This window comes from Tympanuchus pallidicinctus, unplaced genomic scaffold (genome assembly GCF_026119805.1).
Source record: "Tympanuchus pallidicinctus isolate F22 unplaced genomic scaffold, pur_lepc_1.0 scaffold3, whole genome shotgun sequence".
In the NCBI taxonomy this organism is placed as follows: Eukaryota; Metazoa; Chordata; class Aves; order Galliformes; family Phasianidae; genus Tympanuchus; species Tympanuchus pallidicinctus.
In genome coordinates, this window is record NW_026294747.1 from 63,263,027 (window position 1) to 63,280,622 (window position 17,596).

At 47.3% G+C, this 17,596-nt stretch overlaps 1 protein-coding gene across 1 annotated transcript; it reads left to right on the forward strand.

The window, feature by feature from the left end:
- The first annotated feature begins 5,555 nt into the window (after window positions 1-5,555).
- Window positions 5,556-11,063, forward strand: LOC128086643 (zinc finger protein 260-like). The gene has a single exon (XM_052695467.1). The coding sequence runs from the start codon at window positions 5,600-5,602 to the stop codon at window positions 7,415-7,417; it is 1,818 nt and encodes a 605-aa protein (XP_052551427.1). The 5' UTR covers window positions 5,556-5,599; the 3' UTR covers window positions 7,418-11,063.
- Window positions 11,064-17,596: the final 6,533 nt, after the last annotated feature.

Below are 17,596 nucleotides of genomic sequence, written 5' to 3' on the forward strand. Positions count from 1 at the left end.
TGGTGGACATGTTTTGAGAAAGGGACGTTGTAGCCAGGGTGAAGGGAATGTGACTCGAGGGATTAAGGGTGGCCAGGTCCCAAAGTCCTTGTAAAGCCCCAGCTCTTTGCTCCTTGTGTTGGACATCTGGAGGTGTTGGATCCCTCTCACCATGCCCACATATAAGAAGTCCACCGCTGTCCATGCTGGTGCTATCGTGCTGAGCAACTCCAGACAGCCAGACCAAGACACTGAGAGCCCACTTCCAGCCCCAGGCATGCTTGTACTCACAAGACAGACATGGACAGGTAATGGTGAGCTGGATGGGTTGAAATCAGTTCTGGCACTTATTGTGCTCAAGTCACTTTTTCATTTCAGGCCCTTATCATCTGAGTGTGGCAGATACAGAAGCAGCCACAGACTCTGTCATGATTCTCATGGCATCAGGATGGGAAGAGGTGAGCTTGGGCTGCACAATGAAGCTGTAAGAGAACCTGAGTGAAGCTACTGAAAACAAAAGAGCTTTTCTTCTTAATCAGATGCTCAAAAGCAATTAGAGAAGGTAGAGTGGGGGAAAAATTTTATTCTCCTTTGTCACATTTGCCTTATTATGAGAGCTGTTTCCTAAATTAATAACAATCTATGGTGTCCTGAGCCTCAGCTAGCACCTAACGTGTTCGCTAATCTCAGGAACAATCATGGTCTGAACAAATAATAGTTTGGGTTCCTGCCTCCCTTATCTCCCCTCGTTGCATTGTCCAGCTCTCCTGCTTTGTGTGTACCCAGCAACCTCACTCCTTTCAGCCTCCTGATGTGATTAACTGTGGCATCTTTAATAAAACCTGCAGCAATATTTCCATTGTAAAGCAGGGCAAAGATTTCATTTTTCTTCCTCTTCTCCTTTACTTTGCCAAATTCCATTTTTATTTCATTGTATAATTAATCAGCCACTGGAGCACGTGACAGCTTGTCTTATATTTAGTTCTCACTTCTCGTGCGCAGCCTCATTGGACACAGCTGGTTGGTCAAACACAGAGTTGGATTTGTCTGAAAAAACAACACGTGAATTGCCAGACTGGGTTGGATCTTTCCTCCACCAAGCCTAATGGCTTGTTCCAGCAGCAAATAGCATTTTGGTATTATAGCATCTACCAGTCATCCACCCATCCATCCATCCAATTTCATTCATCCATCTTCCTGCTAAATGTCAAACTACACAAGCTGGTTATTGGGAACATCTCCCAGCACAGGACAGGGCTTGGACACGCCATGCCAACACCTGTATGTATAAAGGATTGATGTGGCACCGAGGGATACGGGTTAGGGGGCATGGTGGTGATGGGTAAACTGATTCAATGATCTTAGTGGTCTTTTCCAACCTTAATGACTCTAGGATTCTGTTTCTACTGTCCATGTTAGGTCATTGGCCATGATGGCCTAGAGGAGTTGGCAGGTGAAGAGTCTGGGGAGTTGGGTGTTTGATAGGAAGGGGGATGAGGGAAGGAGCATGAGGGTGAAATCCTTGTCTGTGGAGCCATTTAGAAAGAGTTCCTATCTAAATAGTAGCTATATCTATATACATTTAATAAACAGAGGGAGATACAGAGAGTGAAAAAGAGAGAGGGAGAAGATACAGAAAGCACACATATAATATTTACATGTAACTACCCAAATTCCCAAATGCAAGGAGGCCTTATTAAATCAAAAGTGAAGAGTTAGCTTCTGGAAAATACAATGAAACAAATCAAATTGTCAGAAGTGTGAGATTCCCCTCGGCAGGAGCAGGCTGGGAAAAGCTTCCACTGGCATCTAGTGGCATGTTGCAGAGGCAGTCACTGCAGCCAACTGTACAGCTTCACCTCCAAAATGGGTCACTGTGGAGTAGCAGAGATTTCATTCACACTAAGAGGTCACCACTTCCAAACTGGGAGTATAAAGAGGCATTTTTGGATCCTAAACATGCCCCAGTGACTTCAGCCATGAAGCACTTTTAGGAATGAATATGAGGGTCCCTGAGTCCATTTTTGATAGCACAAAAGCTAGGGCACGCCAGGGTGAGGTTGTTGGTGGAGCTGATGATTGGCACCATCCAGAGAGTGCAAGGTGAGGTTAGGGTGAATGTATTGTGATAATGGGAAGGATGGGAAAAGGGGAATGTTGCCAAAGCAGTCCTGCATGTGAGGGATCTTGCTGCAACACACCTGTGGCTTTCCATCATGGTCTGTCCTGCTTAGGACTTGCTGTGGTACAACCTCATGCATCAAAACAGAAGACTTGAGTAAGGCAAGCTTGATGTTGGTGGTTTGTGGTGGGGTAGAAAACACATGAGCAGACTTTAACCAAGACACAGACAAGGTATAGACAGCTTCTGAACTCCAGGGGCCTTGCAACACAAAAGTGTGTGAGCTGAGCAGGCATCTCACCCTCCCCTGCCTCAGTTTCCCAAAATCAAAGAGCAGGAGAATAGGATGTTTGCAGCCTTGTGCCACCCTTAAGACAGAGCTTCCTGCTGAGTCTCGAAACCTCTCTACCAGGAAGATCCAGGAGGGTCTGAGTGATTTCTCTGAGGTCTTGCTGAGCCTCAGCCTCACCCAAGTGGTGCTCATCACTCTGCTAAATCATAGAATCATTTAGGTCCTAGTTCAAATGTCAGGGCAAGAGAAGCACTTGCTAATTCCCAACTGCTGTTGACATCTATCCATTTAAAATATGCAGATCTAAGATGAACATCATTACTTTTTAATAATTACTGCTATAATTAAAGATATTTTTGTGCGACTCAATGTTGCATTAAAAAATGTCCTGAGGCAGATTCCTTCTTTGATATTATTATATTTTGTTTAGCTGTTGTGTTAGATCACTCCTAAGTTTCAGGGAGATTCCAAACAACCCACCAAAATATTGATTTGTTATCAGGTTAAGTATTATAGAATCATAGAATCATAGAATTGTCGAGGTTGGAAAACACCTTCAAGAACATTTATTCCAACTGTCGACCCACCACCACCATTATTGCAAACTTATATCTAGAAGTTAAGAATATATTGCTCACAGGAGCCTGTCTGGTGACATTGCAGTGATTTCTCTGTCACTGCACTGCCTCAGCGTTCACCTTGCACCACCTGCACAATCTTTGTGCCTTCATTGAGCAACACAAGGGCTGCTGTGCTGCTTGCAAGGCACGAGCCTTTCTGCTTCCATTCTGGGGGCTGCCAGCTGCTGCGGACAGAGAACCACTGGATAAATACATCCTCCCTCATACAAAGCAAATGCTTTCATTCCAAAGCATCCGCATCCTGACCGCAAAAGGGCAACAACTACAGTCCCCAAGAACTACAATCCCCAAGAACTACAATCCCCAAGAACTACAATCCCCAGCAGGCAGCGCGGAGCTCCAGCCCTCAGCTTTCCTCCTTCCCCCCCAGTGCTGCAGCCAGCAGTGAGACTCACGCTTGGGAATCCCACCCATTGGCACCCCATCCCCTCGGCTCTTTGCTCTCTGCCTTTGTTCAATTCACCCTTCCTCCGGCAGCTCTCGCTGCTCTGCCTGCAGACTTCCTTTCTGTCGTTCGGGCTGCGGATGCGGGGAGGCAGCAGCACGCTGTGCCTTGGTTGCCCCCAGGCAGAGGGATGATGCCAGCCCCAGACTGACAGCTCATCCAGGTAAGGTGCTTTTCTGACAGCCCCATCTCCATGTGTCCGGGTAGGCTGAGGAAAAGGCAAATTGGCTCTCGCTGGGATGCTGTCCTTGGTTGCTGAGCTGGAAGGAAAGGCGGGCTTTGGATTGGTAGGAATCTGGATGCTTGGAAATAAAGAGAAAGAAAGAAAGCAGACAGGGATTTTTACTTTAACACCAGTCGGAATGTGTTGCTTTTTGCCAAAATCCAGGGGTAACAAAACCCAGCGAAGTGCTGCTGCAGATTTCCTAACCATTGGTGGTCAGGGGCTGACTCTGCTGCCTGCCCAGGGGGTGGATGGCCTTTCTGGGTAACAGCGTGCTTTGGAACTTTTCTGAGCCCTCTTAGCAGCCTGGCCAATGCTGAGGCTTTGTCTGCTGGATTAAAATTTGTTGTAGGGTCAGATATCAGCTCCCCACCCAGGAGGGTTCTGGTTCCTTGGGAGCTTCCACCCCCCACTGTCAATCTCTGCCTGTGTCCTGCTCCAAGTCTGTATGTTTTGTCTCTTCTCACCCTAGAAAAGCTTGTAGGTTGTTGCTTTTTACATATATTTTACTTTTTCCACCAGTTCTTCTGTCCCAGTCTGTCTAGTTCTGCCTGGACAGGAGCATCATTGTGCTTCAGAGGTGGATCTCCAGACATCAGTGGGGATCCTGGGTTTGCTGAAGGGGACTACATTTGAAATAACTTTTCTCATTATAACTGCCCTCTGAAATAGCTGTCCCTCTTCATTTACCTCTCTGAGCCTTTCCTTTGAGGAGCACGCAGTTACAATCTCCTCACCACCATTGTGTTGGGATGTCCGTGCGCCCAATCTCCCATTGAATCTCCTGATCCATGGCACATCCCTGCATCCCTCGTGCCTTGGTGGCCATCTCCCCAGGGACTCATCTTCCCAGTCACACCCTCCCAGAGCTCCAGGGGAGGTCCCACTGGCAACCCATGTCCATGTTGGCAGCCACCCCATAACTGGTAGGTTTGGCAGCAGCACCTCCAGTGTAAGCTTGGCCAGCCATATGGCTTTGTTGGCAGTCACCTCCAGCAATAATGTTCCTCCCCTACGTCTTTCTTGATCTTTTCCCAGCTGGAATTCACAGTCTTGAGAGGAGATGCTGCTCACATCTGTTGGCCCTTCCTTTTGTCTAATGGCAGCACATAGGAGCCAGATCCTGCAGCATACTGACCCTTCTCTGAAAGGGACAAAGTCACTTCAGCTTTCTGCATCCCACTTCTCCAGATGTACACTGACCCCACTTCCCCTGTGCATGGAGGTCTGCTAGCACAAAGCAGCAAAGTTTGTTCTGCAAGCAGTGCCAAGTTTTGTTTTCTTAGGGGCTTGGGGGAGAAATTGCAACAATTGCATTGCAATAATGCAAACTGCATTACATTATTAATGCATTTATTTCTAAATCTTGATAAAAGAATGGAGAACTATTCTGAGAGTAAGACACTGGTGCAGCAATAGAGCTGAAATCTCAGCATCATTCTAGCAGTGAGTGCATAAATCCTTGCATTGCCAGGGGAAATCAGCTTGTTCCTGATCTCTTTGTTGGAATCTTGTGGCTTCAAATGTCCTGAGTTCTGTCTCCCATGGAGCAGCTGAGGTGTGACCCGTTGTGTTTATGTACTGAACAAAGCTGGTGGAGAAGAAATAATGCCTTAATTTTCCCTTTATTTTTTCAGTCTGGCAATCTCTGGGAAAGCGAAGAAGCTCCCGCAAGAGATCAGAGAGGGCAGGAGATGAAGTTACAAACATTGCTTCTGCAGCTGAGCCAAAGGAGGCTGAGAAATGAGGAAGATCACACACACCTCATCAGCCTTTCCCTTATGGGGAACAAAGCACGTCCATCAAAGTACACCTCAATGTGTACTTCCTGATGGCTTTTGTATCCTCCCTGACATCGTGGCCTTTTGGCAGCCCCATCACTTGGAGCACCGTTGCCATGAAGGCCGTGGTGAAGCACGTGGTGAAGGCACACCTGTGCCAGGAGTGCGGCAAGTCCTTCAGCAAGAAGGGCAACCTGAAGAGACACCAGCGCGTCCACACGGTGGAGGAGCTCTTTGCTTGCAGGGAGTGTGGCCGGCATTTCACCACCAGGGGCCACCTGAGGACCCACCAGAGCATCCACACCGGGGAGAGGTCCTTCTGCTGCGGGGAATGCGGGCGTTCCTTCCGCCTGGAGATATGCCTGGCGGCCCACAGGAAGACACACACCAAGGGTGGGCCCTACTTCTGTGCCCGCTGCGGCAAGAGGCTGAGCACAAAGATCTACTTCAACATCCACATGCGGACGCACACGGAGAAGAGGCCGTTCGCCTGCAGCGAATGCGGGAAGAGCTTTGTGAAGAAGGGAACGCTCACGGCCCACAAGGAGATCCATAAGAGGGAGAAGCCCTTCCAGTGCCCCGAGTGCAGCAGGTGCTTTGGGCAGAGTGCCACGCTGTTGGCCCACCAGAAGATCCACCTTCGTGGAGGGCCTTTCATTTGCACCGAGTGTGGGAAGAGCTTGAGCACCAAGCGGTGTTTCAACGTCCACCAGAGGAACCATGCTAAGGAAAAGCCACTCAAGGGACACATTGAAGATGTGCCTCTCCAGGTCATACAGATTAAAGAGGAAACTGCCTTTAAGTCAGAAGAGAATGTGTTGGAGTGTGTGTTTAATGAAGGACCTAAAATTCCATGTGATCCAAAAAGCCCTCATGGGAAAATCCAAACGAAAGAGGAACCAGGACCACTCGCCTGCGACACAGAAAACATCACTGCAATAGCCTGCCAGAAACTTCACATCAAGGAAGAACCACAAGAAAACCCGGACTGTGGAAAGCTCTTTGATCCAGAGCTCTCATTGATGGTTTTACAGGGAAGACAGGTTAAAAAGGAAAGGGATTCTGACGGGCACCATGACCAAAAAGGTCCCGTAGCTGGTAACAGGGTGCTCCACATGAAGGAAGAACCACAGAAAAGCACTGACAGTGAGATCCACTGTGGTCAGAAGCCAAACCCAAGTGCCACCCAAAGGATCCAGATTGAAGAGCGAACTGGAGTAGAGGATGACCACCAAGAGAGACAGAGCCCACGGAGGAAGCAGAAGAAATGCGTCCCCACCAAAGAGGGGACGCCAGAGAAATCCACATCCAAGAAAGAACCCTCAACAAAACAAGCTTCCAAAGGTGAACGGATATTCCCCTGTCCTGAGTGTGGCAAGAGTTTCAATCAGAAATCAAACCTGACCAGACACCAGAAGATCCACACGAGCGAGGGGCCGTACAAGTGCAGCGAGTGCGGGGAGAGCTTCCGCATGAGCCGCAAACTGGTCCGGCACCAGCGAGCCCACATGAGAGAGCCTTTCAAATGCACCGAGTGTGGGAAGAGCTTCACCCAGCGCTCCAACCTGGTTCGGCATCAGAGGATTCACACCAAGGAGGAGCCCTACCAGTGCCCTGAGTGCGAGAAGACCTTCAACCAGAAGGCCAATCTCTTCCGACATCAAACGATCCACGTCCGCATGGGGCCTTGCAAATGCACCAAGTGTGGGAAATGCTTCCTCCAGAAGCGTCACCTCATTAAACATCAGCTGCTCCACTCCCGAGGTGGGGCCTACAAGTGTGGGGTCTGCGGGAAGCGCTACCGGCTGAAGAAGTATCTGAGGAGGCACCAGAAAATCCACGCGCGGGAAGGAGCTGGCTCCAACGTGAAATGTGGGGAGGACACAAGGCCTGGTGGTGGGTCTCACCCCACTGAGCAAATGACCCTGCGATGAGTGAAGAGGAGAGCTGAGAGGATCTGGTTCCCATTCCTGAAGGGAAAATCTTTGAGAAACAGGGATGGAAGCAAACTGATGTTTGTGGGGTGGGTGAGGTTGGAGGGGGCAAAGCATGGATAGAAACTGGTCCCATCCTGCTGCTTTGTGAGTCAACCTTCAGCTTACATCTGTGCTTACAGCTATGGGATGGAGCTGGAGAACACAACTCTTCAGAGCACTCAGAGGTGAAGGGATGAGCCCCTGGCATCCTTGGTAATGGGATGCTTGTGCCTCTAAAGCCTGCCAAAACGGTGGAGGCCAACGATGTTTTGTGTGGGCAATGTGTGACCAGAATTGCTGGGAGGGATTTATTTCTGTTATATCACAGTGCTTCTTAGAGAAAGCTGCTTCTCATCTGCCTGCTTCCCTGATTGTCACTGTAAAGCTTATGGTAGGATGTTGACTTTTCAGGGCAGTATTTGGGGAGTTCAAACCGAGTAGCAGGAATAGTTGAACAGATCTTCAGACTTTATGGGCTAGAAAACTGGAAAATATTTTCCTGTTGGGATGCTTTCCCTACCTTTCCCTCATATAATGGGAACTGTGCAGCTACTCAAAAGTATGGACAGTTTTTATTGCTCACTGCCAATGATTTTTGTTGGAGGCTTTGAGCACCCTGACCTAGCTGTAGGTGTCCCTGTTCATTGCAGGGGAGTTGGACTAGATGACCTTTAAAGATCCCTTCCAATTCAGATAATTCTATGATTCCCTCACCAGAGTGTTCTTGGTGTCTGGAAAGTCCTTGATGAAGTGGAGAAGCAGAGTGAGCCCACAGTCCCACGAGCCGCTCCCCAAGATATCTTTGCAGCCCTGGTACCTGGCCACATGAGAGCTGGCAGATTGAAAACACTTATTAGGTTTGTTGTTTGCTGTAATAAGTAGAGTCCAAGGGAATACAAAAATGTTCCATGGTGAGGCAGTATCTCTGCCTCTGGTTTTGTGCAGGTAGAGAAGTCCATTACCCATTCCTAAGGTACAGACTTCCTCCTTCTCCCAAGGTGTATTGCACATGGCATCCTCTTGAAGGCACTGAAAACCATCAGCATAACTTTGGGAAACTACTTGCTGTGACACTTCAGACCCAAACTGTTCTTCGTCTGCACTGACTGTTCTGGAGCAACTGCCTCCAGGCAGGGAAATGGAGGCACAGATGTTGCAAAGTGAACAGGACAAATAATGTTTGAGCTTTGCCTTCCCCAACTGCTTGGACATCACTATGCTGTGGTGACTCAAGGCCAACACTGAGTACAGCTGCCAAATTCCAAAAGCACAGAGTAACTTTCATGTCATCATCAACTGTAGACAAGTTTTCCCTCAATTACTTCTGGCTTGGTGAAGGTTCGTTTCTGGGCAGAAAAGGCAGATATACCAGAGAAAATGATTTCGGGGTTCTTTAGGGGTATCTGAGGTCACCCTTGTTATGGCAATGGTTCTGGGCCTTCTGGTGGGTAGGTGGACCCTCCAGTGCAGGGCTGGGAAACTATGCTCCTCAGGAAGAATGTGGCTAAGCCAGCTAGAAAAGCAAAACTGCTTCTATTGGGCCTGCTGAGGGGCAGAGGGAGAGCAGAGCTCTTCAGTGAGTAATCACCAGATGAATTAATTTATTTCCTTTTTATTAGTCTAGCATGATGCTGTAAAGATTTTGCCAGCAAGAAGAAGTGGTGTGGGAGGTTTGCCAGTTGTATTGCTGAAACCTTTGACATGCAGAAAGAAGTGAGTCAGTGTCAGTAGCCTTCCTGGACATCCCTGGATCTTGCACCATTCACCATAGCCAGTGTTCCAACTTCTGGGGAAAATCAGGACTGATAGTTTGTATTATCTTCTCAATAAAGTAAGTAAGTAAAGAACCAAGGCAAACAAAACGAACCTGTTTTCTGTTTGTGGTTTTGATTTCATCAGCTATCATCGAGAGAACCACTATCCACAATGCAACAGGCAAAACTGCCAGGGCAAGAGATGGAAAAGTGATAGCCAGATGGAAATGGTTGATGAAGATGAATATGCTGACCATATTGACCATCCTTCCACCAACCAGCTGGGAGCTCAGACCCCCATGTGGAGATCTGGGCCTCCAGCCAGCGATCCAGACGTAGGTGTGGAACTGTGTGAAGTGCTCTAAGTTATCTGCACATTTTATGCCTTAAATATGGTTATCGTGATCCAAACTCCATCCTTAGTGTCCCACTTATGGATGCACAGTGCTGGAAGCAAAGACTTCCTTGGGTACCACCAGGATCTGCCCATCATAGGGACATGACATGAAAGATTCCCCAAAGGACCCTTTCAAAGAGATGGCTCACAGACAGTTTGGATTGCCAGGTCTACTGTCTGCTGCTAATTGTCATGTTAGGTGCTTGGGTCAGGACCTTGGAATAATTAAAGCTCTTTGAGGGAGAATGGATTTATCTGCGGATTGGACAATGCCAAATCCTTTCCCATCTAGGAAGCAAAATAACCTTCATCCTTTTCTCCTTGAACTCATTAAAAGAGATCATAATACTAAACTGCTTAAAATCATTGCCTCATTCTCCACTGCACAGATTTTATGCAGAAAACCACACATGCGAGTGCTTATCCACTGAGCAATCTCAGTCACCACGTGAACAGGATCCTCACAAGCTCTGATTTTGCCATCATGGCCAGGCTGAAGCTGGAAGAACGAGATCACAGTTGTGTTAATGGAGAGAGATCCAAGCTCTGATAAAAAGAACTATTCTGGTGTTGCACAGTGGGACAGGAAATCTTGTCTTGAGACACTTGCTACAATTTTTATATCCGTGTACATTTCTAATGTGGTTTTTAGGAGGAATTTCAGAACTTTTTGAACTTTGCAGTGACTCACTGACTATCTGTGTGTATCATCTCAGTATCTCCTTGACTCCAGCCTGCCTGGAAGAGAGATGGAGACAGACTGAGATGGAGAGCACTTCCATGAGAGTGTGTATTTCGTGCTTTGATGGGACGCATAGAGCCTATTGGTGCTCAGCATGTTGTGATGTGGTGGGAATGAGAGGGTCTTTGGCACCAGAGCAAACATCTGCTTGGATATAAGTATCCTGGGATGTTTACTTGTCTTTTGAGGACGTGACGGTTCCCGTGAGAACTTCCTCAAGAATCTCAGGCTGTAGGGAGCCTGGTGTCCCCACTAACAGGGATTGAGGAGAGGAAAAGGACCAGAGTGAAAACTAGGTGAGCAACAGGACATTCAGCATCACACGTTTCCACAAATCCCTGCTCTGTTCACAGAGCAAACAGGCTCCATGAGGACATGGTCAGTGGGCACGGTGGTGACGAGTTGATGGTTGGACTATATGATCTTAGTGGTCTTTTCCAACCTTAATGATCCTGTGATTCTATAATATTTACATCCCATCAGCAGCTTGGCCACCTATCATCCCATCCAGGTGCAGAGTGGTGCAGCCAGGTACTGCCATATGGGGCCATGTTATCAAACTGAACTGCCCATAGCCAGCGCCCATCTGGAGCCATGTACTCATCCATGTCTGCCTTAAATAAAAGGATCCTGAGATTTTTCTAATGTATGGGAGCTGCTGAGTCACGGCCTGAACCTCTGATTGATCACCTGAGGTGAGCCATGAGTCAGCCAGAGGAGCACAGGTGAAGGCAGTTCACCTGAAGCCTGGCTCCACCCCTCCTAGACCTATTTTAGAGCTGGCTACCAGTGGGGAAGGATCTCATCTGGAGATTCCTTCCTTCTGGTGCTTTGTAGTGAGCCCAGCATAAGGGTAAGCCTTCCATTTATTCTCTTTTGTTATGATAGTCCACTTGGCTTAACTCTCTTGTTTATTTTGTGATTGTAACATCTTGATATCCGTTGATTATACACCTAAGTACTTGAATTAAAAAGTATGGATGAATATGGGGAACAAGTGCTTCTGATGGACATAGCAACATGCATGTTCCTAAGAGTGCAACAGCAAGACTAGGCAGTGTGTAAGATCAAGCCTGTTGTATTCCCATGGTTGGTTGCAATCACAGTAGCCATTAGGAAAGAAAAAGGGAGTAAAACACTCTCTCCTTCAAAAGATATATAGATAGATATGTATGTAGATATATCACCATTTAAACTGACAAAACTTGCAAATGCTATGAAGCAGAGGCCAGGGCAAAGAGGATGACATGATGCCTTAGCTGATAGGTTCAGAATTGAACCCATGAGCTACAACAGTTCAGTCACTTCTTCCAAAAGAGCATCTCTGGAGAATTATTTTCTCCATCTTTGGCACCCTGTAAGTGCCAGAAGTAACAAAGTTCAGCATTTCAGCCCAATTTTAGGTATGAGGAAACCAAGGCAAAGCTTTGGATCCATGCAAAATCCCACCAGCAACCTACATCAGATGCACACCCACATCCTCTTCTGATTCCCTACCTCATGCTTTGAAATAGCTGTGGGATCACCTCATCTGAATAACGATGTCAGGAGACCTTGCTGTGTTGTTGCCCAAGTGGCATCAACAAGCACGCACTCAGCAGCAGAGAACATACAGAACATAAAGCATGCAGCCATCAGCATGTGTTGAACTCCTTTTTTACAGTACCATTATTTTAATAGCAATAATTTAAAAAAAAAAAAAAAAGCAACCTCGCTACATCTGGATGTGTAATTCAAAGAAGCCATGGGCAGTTCTCCAGCCCTGAGGGCACCAACCTGACTTGCATCCACTCAGCTGAATTTCATTCTCCCTGGAGGTGTCCAAGGCCAGATTGGATGGGGTCCTGGGCAGCCTGGTCTGGTATTAAAGGGGGAGGTTGGTAGTCCTGCCTGTGGCAGGGAGATTAGAGCTTCATGATCTTTGAGGTCCCTTCCAACCCTGGCCATTCTATGTTCTATGATTCATCCCTGGCCCCAGATCTGCTTGAGTGAAGAGTTTCAGGTATAAACATGAGTGTTGAGAAAGTTGTGCTCAGGTGCATAAGAATGTCACCAGCTGTTTTGAAGACATGGCTTAGGTTTTCTATCATCCTGAATTAGGGCACATCCAGCAGCCTCCAAAAGCTCCAAGGCCTGCAGTGTGACCCAGCCTGGCAGAAAACAGCTCCTACTGTGAGTTTTGCACCATCTTCACTGTTGGTCCTGCCCATAGCCTAATCCACTGGCATGATGTCTACAGGAGCTGGGGGCTTGCAATAAGACTTACAGCACATCAAGAAGACAATTTTCTTGGATTCATTGGGTGGAGATGGAGACCCCTCCATCATGTGTGGCAGAGGACAGAGAACTGGAGCTGGAGTAGTGCTCTGCTGCTTAATTCCTCAACAAATCACAGAGTCATAGAATGGTTGGGTTGGAAGGGATCTTAAAGCCCACTGAATCCCAACCCTGCCATGGACTGAGCATCTTTGCAGCTCTTTTCTTTGGTCAGTTTGCTAAGCAAAGCATGGGGAGGGGGATCAGCCCACTTGCTGCTGAGAGTGGTTTTGTGGGAGAAGAAAGGGTTTGCTCAGCGATCAGTCGGTGCCCAGCTGCTTCTGCATCCTGGAAGCAACTATAGAGCTTGTTGCAGAAACACAAAGTAGATGAGAGCAATACCCTCCACTCCTCCTTTCCTTCGTGCTTTTGGCTGCTGGATTCAGCTTGTGCCCTGCACGCCATCCCCAGCACAGCCCCTGTGGCTCTCTATCCTGCCCACCAACTTAGCGTCCTACCATTAATGTGGCAGAGTGCTGTGATGCTACGATGGCACAAGCTGAAAGAAGGTTCTGTGTGCTATTACCTTGCAGAAATTGGGCCAGCTGCCTGCAGGACCCACATGGTTGTTGGATGAGTATAATGGATAGCTGCACAGAATTAAGAACAGTTTTCATTTTGATCTTTTTTCGTGTATGTATGTGATTTTTTTTCTCTTCCCTAGTAGATCTGTTTGATTTTGAAGGTTTCTTGCAACATTTTAACTCCTTTAATCCTGCATTTCTGTTGCACTGGCAGTAAATTCATTATCCCTAAATACAAGGACTGATAACAGACCATGATCATAGCATGCTACACTAGCACATGAAAGGCAAGGAATTAAATCATTCACTGGAAAACAGACATAGTGGGAGACTGCTGTTTCCTGAAAGCTTTGTATCCTTTTAAGCTTGTTTTTCCTTTTGTTGCATTTGTTGGTGGTGGTGGTTTGTTTTTGTGCAAGATGTTCTTGCTTCAGAAACTTTTGCACAGCTCTGCCCTATTTCTGCAAGCTATGAGGCAGGGAGGTGGTGGCTGTGCTCAGCCCCAAAGCCTGGTTGTGTCCCTTATTTAGGGATTTTCTCTCTAGAATGAAGGAACAGCAAGAAAGAACTGACCTTTTTCTAACTCATGTCTTGCTAATAATCCCATTGCATATCAACAAAATTGGAGATGGAGATGGTCTGGAAGAGGCAATGTACATCCCAGGGCAGAACTGCCCTGGTGAGGTGACCGCTTTTCCAACTGGGGCTTTATGAGCAATGAGTAACAGACCGTGGCACTGGAACACAGCAGTTGAGCTGTGGCTCCAGGAGAGCTCATAGAATCAGGAAGGTTGGAAAAGACCACTGAGATCCCCCAGTCCCTGATGCCCAGCCACTCTTTCTGAGAAGAACTTGTTCCTAATGTCCAACCTAATATTCAAGTCTGGTTGTTGTGAGCGTAGATGAATTCTTAATCTCACCTGCAGATGTTCCCAGTATCAATTAAGACCACAGAACATACGGGAGCTGTATCTATTTTGAACTATTTATGTTATCTATTATCCCAGTGCTTGCAGGTGCTCTGCAGGCTGCAGGAGCTGCCTGTATATCCCCTGAATTCAGGTGTCTATAGCACACCTGAGATGGATGATCCAGGTTGTGTAAATCAGGTGGTTATGTAAATAAAATCAAAGGAGAGAAACAGGGATTTATCTGCACTATTTAGATGTCCACTCTAGGATGAGACTTTGTTCTTAAGTCTTACTAGGCAGAAGCTGTCTGTGTAGGAGGTGAAAGAACTAGGAGTGGTTGTGGATACTCACAGAAACATTATGTATGATCCAGTGTTATTTACTGTTCTGCACTAGGCTCCTTTTCAGAAAGCAAAATAACTACATTTTTGTAACTGTCCTTCCTTCTAAAACCACACACCAGCAGAGTTTTGCCATGTAGGATCCTCCAGCTATTAGTCACCTCATTCCCTTTGATTTTTTATTTTTTTTTCTGTATTCCCTCTGTATTTACAGACAATCTGCTCCTATTTTTCTAATAAAAACCAGGGTTAAACAAAGCCATGGCTCAGCTTTGTTCAACTCCATCTCAAATGGGGCGATTCAATGGAATGACCAAATGGGATGAAGAAATGGGTTAGTCCAATGGGATGACCCAATGGTTGGACAAATGGGATGAACAAACAGGGTAACCCAATGGGATGACCAAATAAGTGGGAGCCTGGGGCAGGAGTACCCCTGGGAGCAGGACACCAACAACCTCATCCCACAGTAGGTCCCTCAGTACAGACAGAGGTTTCTGTCCATGAAATGGTGACTGAACTGCCAGATCGTTCAGCCATCACTGCCATTAATCCCCATTTCTCTTTGCTCCTAAACCTGGTCCGGTCTCACTCCTTCCCTCCTACAGAAGGACGTTTGTTATTCAGAACAAAATATTATGTTGCTGTGTTATTTAATCATGTCAAAATTCATAGGCAGCATCTGTGCAGAAGATAAAATGTTTTGGGACAGTTTAGTCCTTTTCTTATCTGAGCGATTACGGTTATGTAAAGACTTCTTTCAAACAAGTAGATGGAATTTCATAAGCAAGAGACCAAAATAGTGCCAAGTAGCCAACCATCTCCCCTTGATCATGCTGGATTAGTACAATTAATCTGCAGGCATTAGTGGCCAGCAGGATTTTGCCTGAAGGATATCATATGTATTTATTATTTCATATCTGATTTCCCACATGAGGCAGAAGAATCAATTGCGGGTTTTTCTTTTCACCACTGTATTTTTACAGATGGGGCTGTGGGATTTGGAAAATTACTGAGGGGCTCCAGATGGCAGAGGGGGGACACGACTCCTGCTCATCTGTACATCGACTGAGGTGGAGGGGTCACAGTCCCCAGACATGTTCAAAGGACGTGGAGATGTGACACTTGGGGACACAGTGGGGGTGGGCCGTGTTGGACTTGAGGATCTTAAAGGTCTTTTCCAACCCTAATGATGCTGTGATCCTATGAAATTACAGCTTAAAGAGGAGCAGCTGGCTTTGTCAGAGCTCTGTCTCCTGCAGCTTCATGAAATGAATGAGCAGTGTTCTCCCACCCCCTAGCAAGGGAGATAGCTGCAGATTACAGCAGAAAGCAGAGCGTTACCTGATCGGCTCAGATAGGAACATGGAAATGAGGGCAGCAGAGCCATGCGGAGTTAGATTGAGATTCAGCAGTGCCCACTCATAAATACTTAACTCTGCCTATCTGGTGCAGGAGGTGAACCACAGGTCACAGCCAAGATAGGAATCAGAAAGGTTTAAGCTGAATTGGCAAAGTACATCTGTAGGATCTGTCTCTGTCAGGATGAGCCCTTCACCTGCAGCTTGCTTGAGCTGGAGGGGGATTTTTGCAAGGTGTGGGCTGCACTCCCCTCCCCAATGTCCCATCCACACAAGAGTAAAGCAGACACTTCTGCGATCCCCCCTCATAATTCCTGCTTAAAAACTAAGGCACATCATGCCTGAGACTTTGCTGAGCACAGGAGGCTCGTGCAATCCGTGTTGTAAATTAATTGCCTTTAATGAGGCAGAACCCCTCCACTCCGTGAGCTGATGGGGATAGAAGTGGTGCCAACTTCACTCATACCCCCACTGTTTGCTCCCCTAAAAATAAACCACAACACACCATATTCCTAAGGCTTTCTTCTCGCATCCATACCTGGGTCTAGGCAGCATTTTCAACCACCGCATTAGCAAAGAGCACCAGAGCAGTGCTGTGCTGGAGGAGCAGGGCTGCAGAGCAATGGCCACTCGAGAGTTAACCAACAACCCCGCAGTTCCAGCAGCTCAACACCTTCCTGGTGCTTGCCATTCTCTGCCTGACAGCACCCTCTTCTGGGAGGTGGGTGCTGCTGGCTGAAGGCTTTGGAGCTTGTTGTGCCTCCTCCAAAGCAGTTACATGGCACCTGCTGGCAGGTCGGTGCAGCCGCCAGCAGCTGGGAAGCAGCGCTCCCTCTGCAGTGCCCTGGTCCTGCTGCTTCAGCAGCAGATGCCTTTTTTTACATCAAGACTTGGATCAGTTCTCATGTTCAGCTGCTAGGAGCAAGGGCAGGTGGGTGAACTGCAACCTGCAGTTATGCTTCCCATTGAAACACCAAATTTGCTTTGTGCCAGCGTATTCTTTTAGGAGTTTTGGAACCTTCCCTACTGTCTGAAGAGGTTTTCAGCCCAAGGACAGAAATCCGTGCTACAGCAATATGAGAGCCCTCTCCATGGGCTGGAGCATACATAAAGTAGGCTTACAAATGATACAAACAAATGATCAGAGACCAAAACACAAGTAGGTGTTGGTATCTCTTAAACGGTGTGGGTCACAGACGGATTAGTGCTATCCACAGAAGTGCCATCTCCATCTATAGGGAGGCATATGGGTTGCAAGTCCTCTACTGCCCATGGGAAGTGGGGTACAGGTCTCTCATCTCAGCTGCTTGGAGCAATCCTTGGTTTCACCCTTTTATTGCCAGAAGGCACTGAATGGAAAGAAGTGATCCTGCTAGCTCTCCACATTCACAGAACTACAGAATCCTTAAGAGATGGAAGGGCATCTTTCAAGGTCATCTGATCTATCTCCTCTGCATTGAACAGACTCACACAGCTCCATCAGGTTGCTCATAGCCTGGTCCAGCCTGGTCTTGAATGTCTGCAGGGACAGGGCTTCCACCACATCAACCTGTTCCAATGCCTCACCACCCTACCTGTACAAGACTTCTTTTCTTACATCCTACATCTCCCTTCTTTTAATCTGAAACCATTTCCCCGTGTCCTATCACCACAAACCATGCTAAAGTCTGTCCCCTTCTTTCTCGTTTCCCCCCTTTACATACTGAAAGGCTATTATCAGGTCACCTCAGAGCCTTCTCTTCTCCAGGCTGAACAGCCCCAGCCATCTCAGCCTACAGCTCATTCCCTCAA

What these genes read in the sequence shown, in the direction of transcription:
- LOC128086643 (XM_052695467.1), top strand. Translation starts at nt 5,600, where the DNA reads ATGAAGGCCGTGGTGAAGCACGTGGTGAAGGCACACCTGTGCCAGGAG.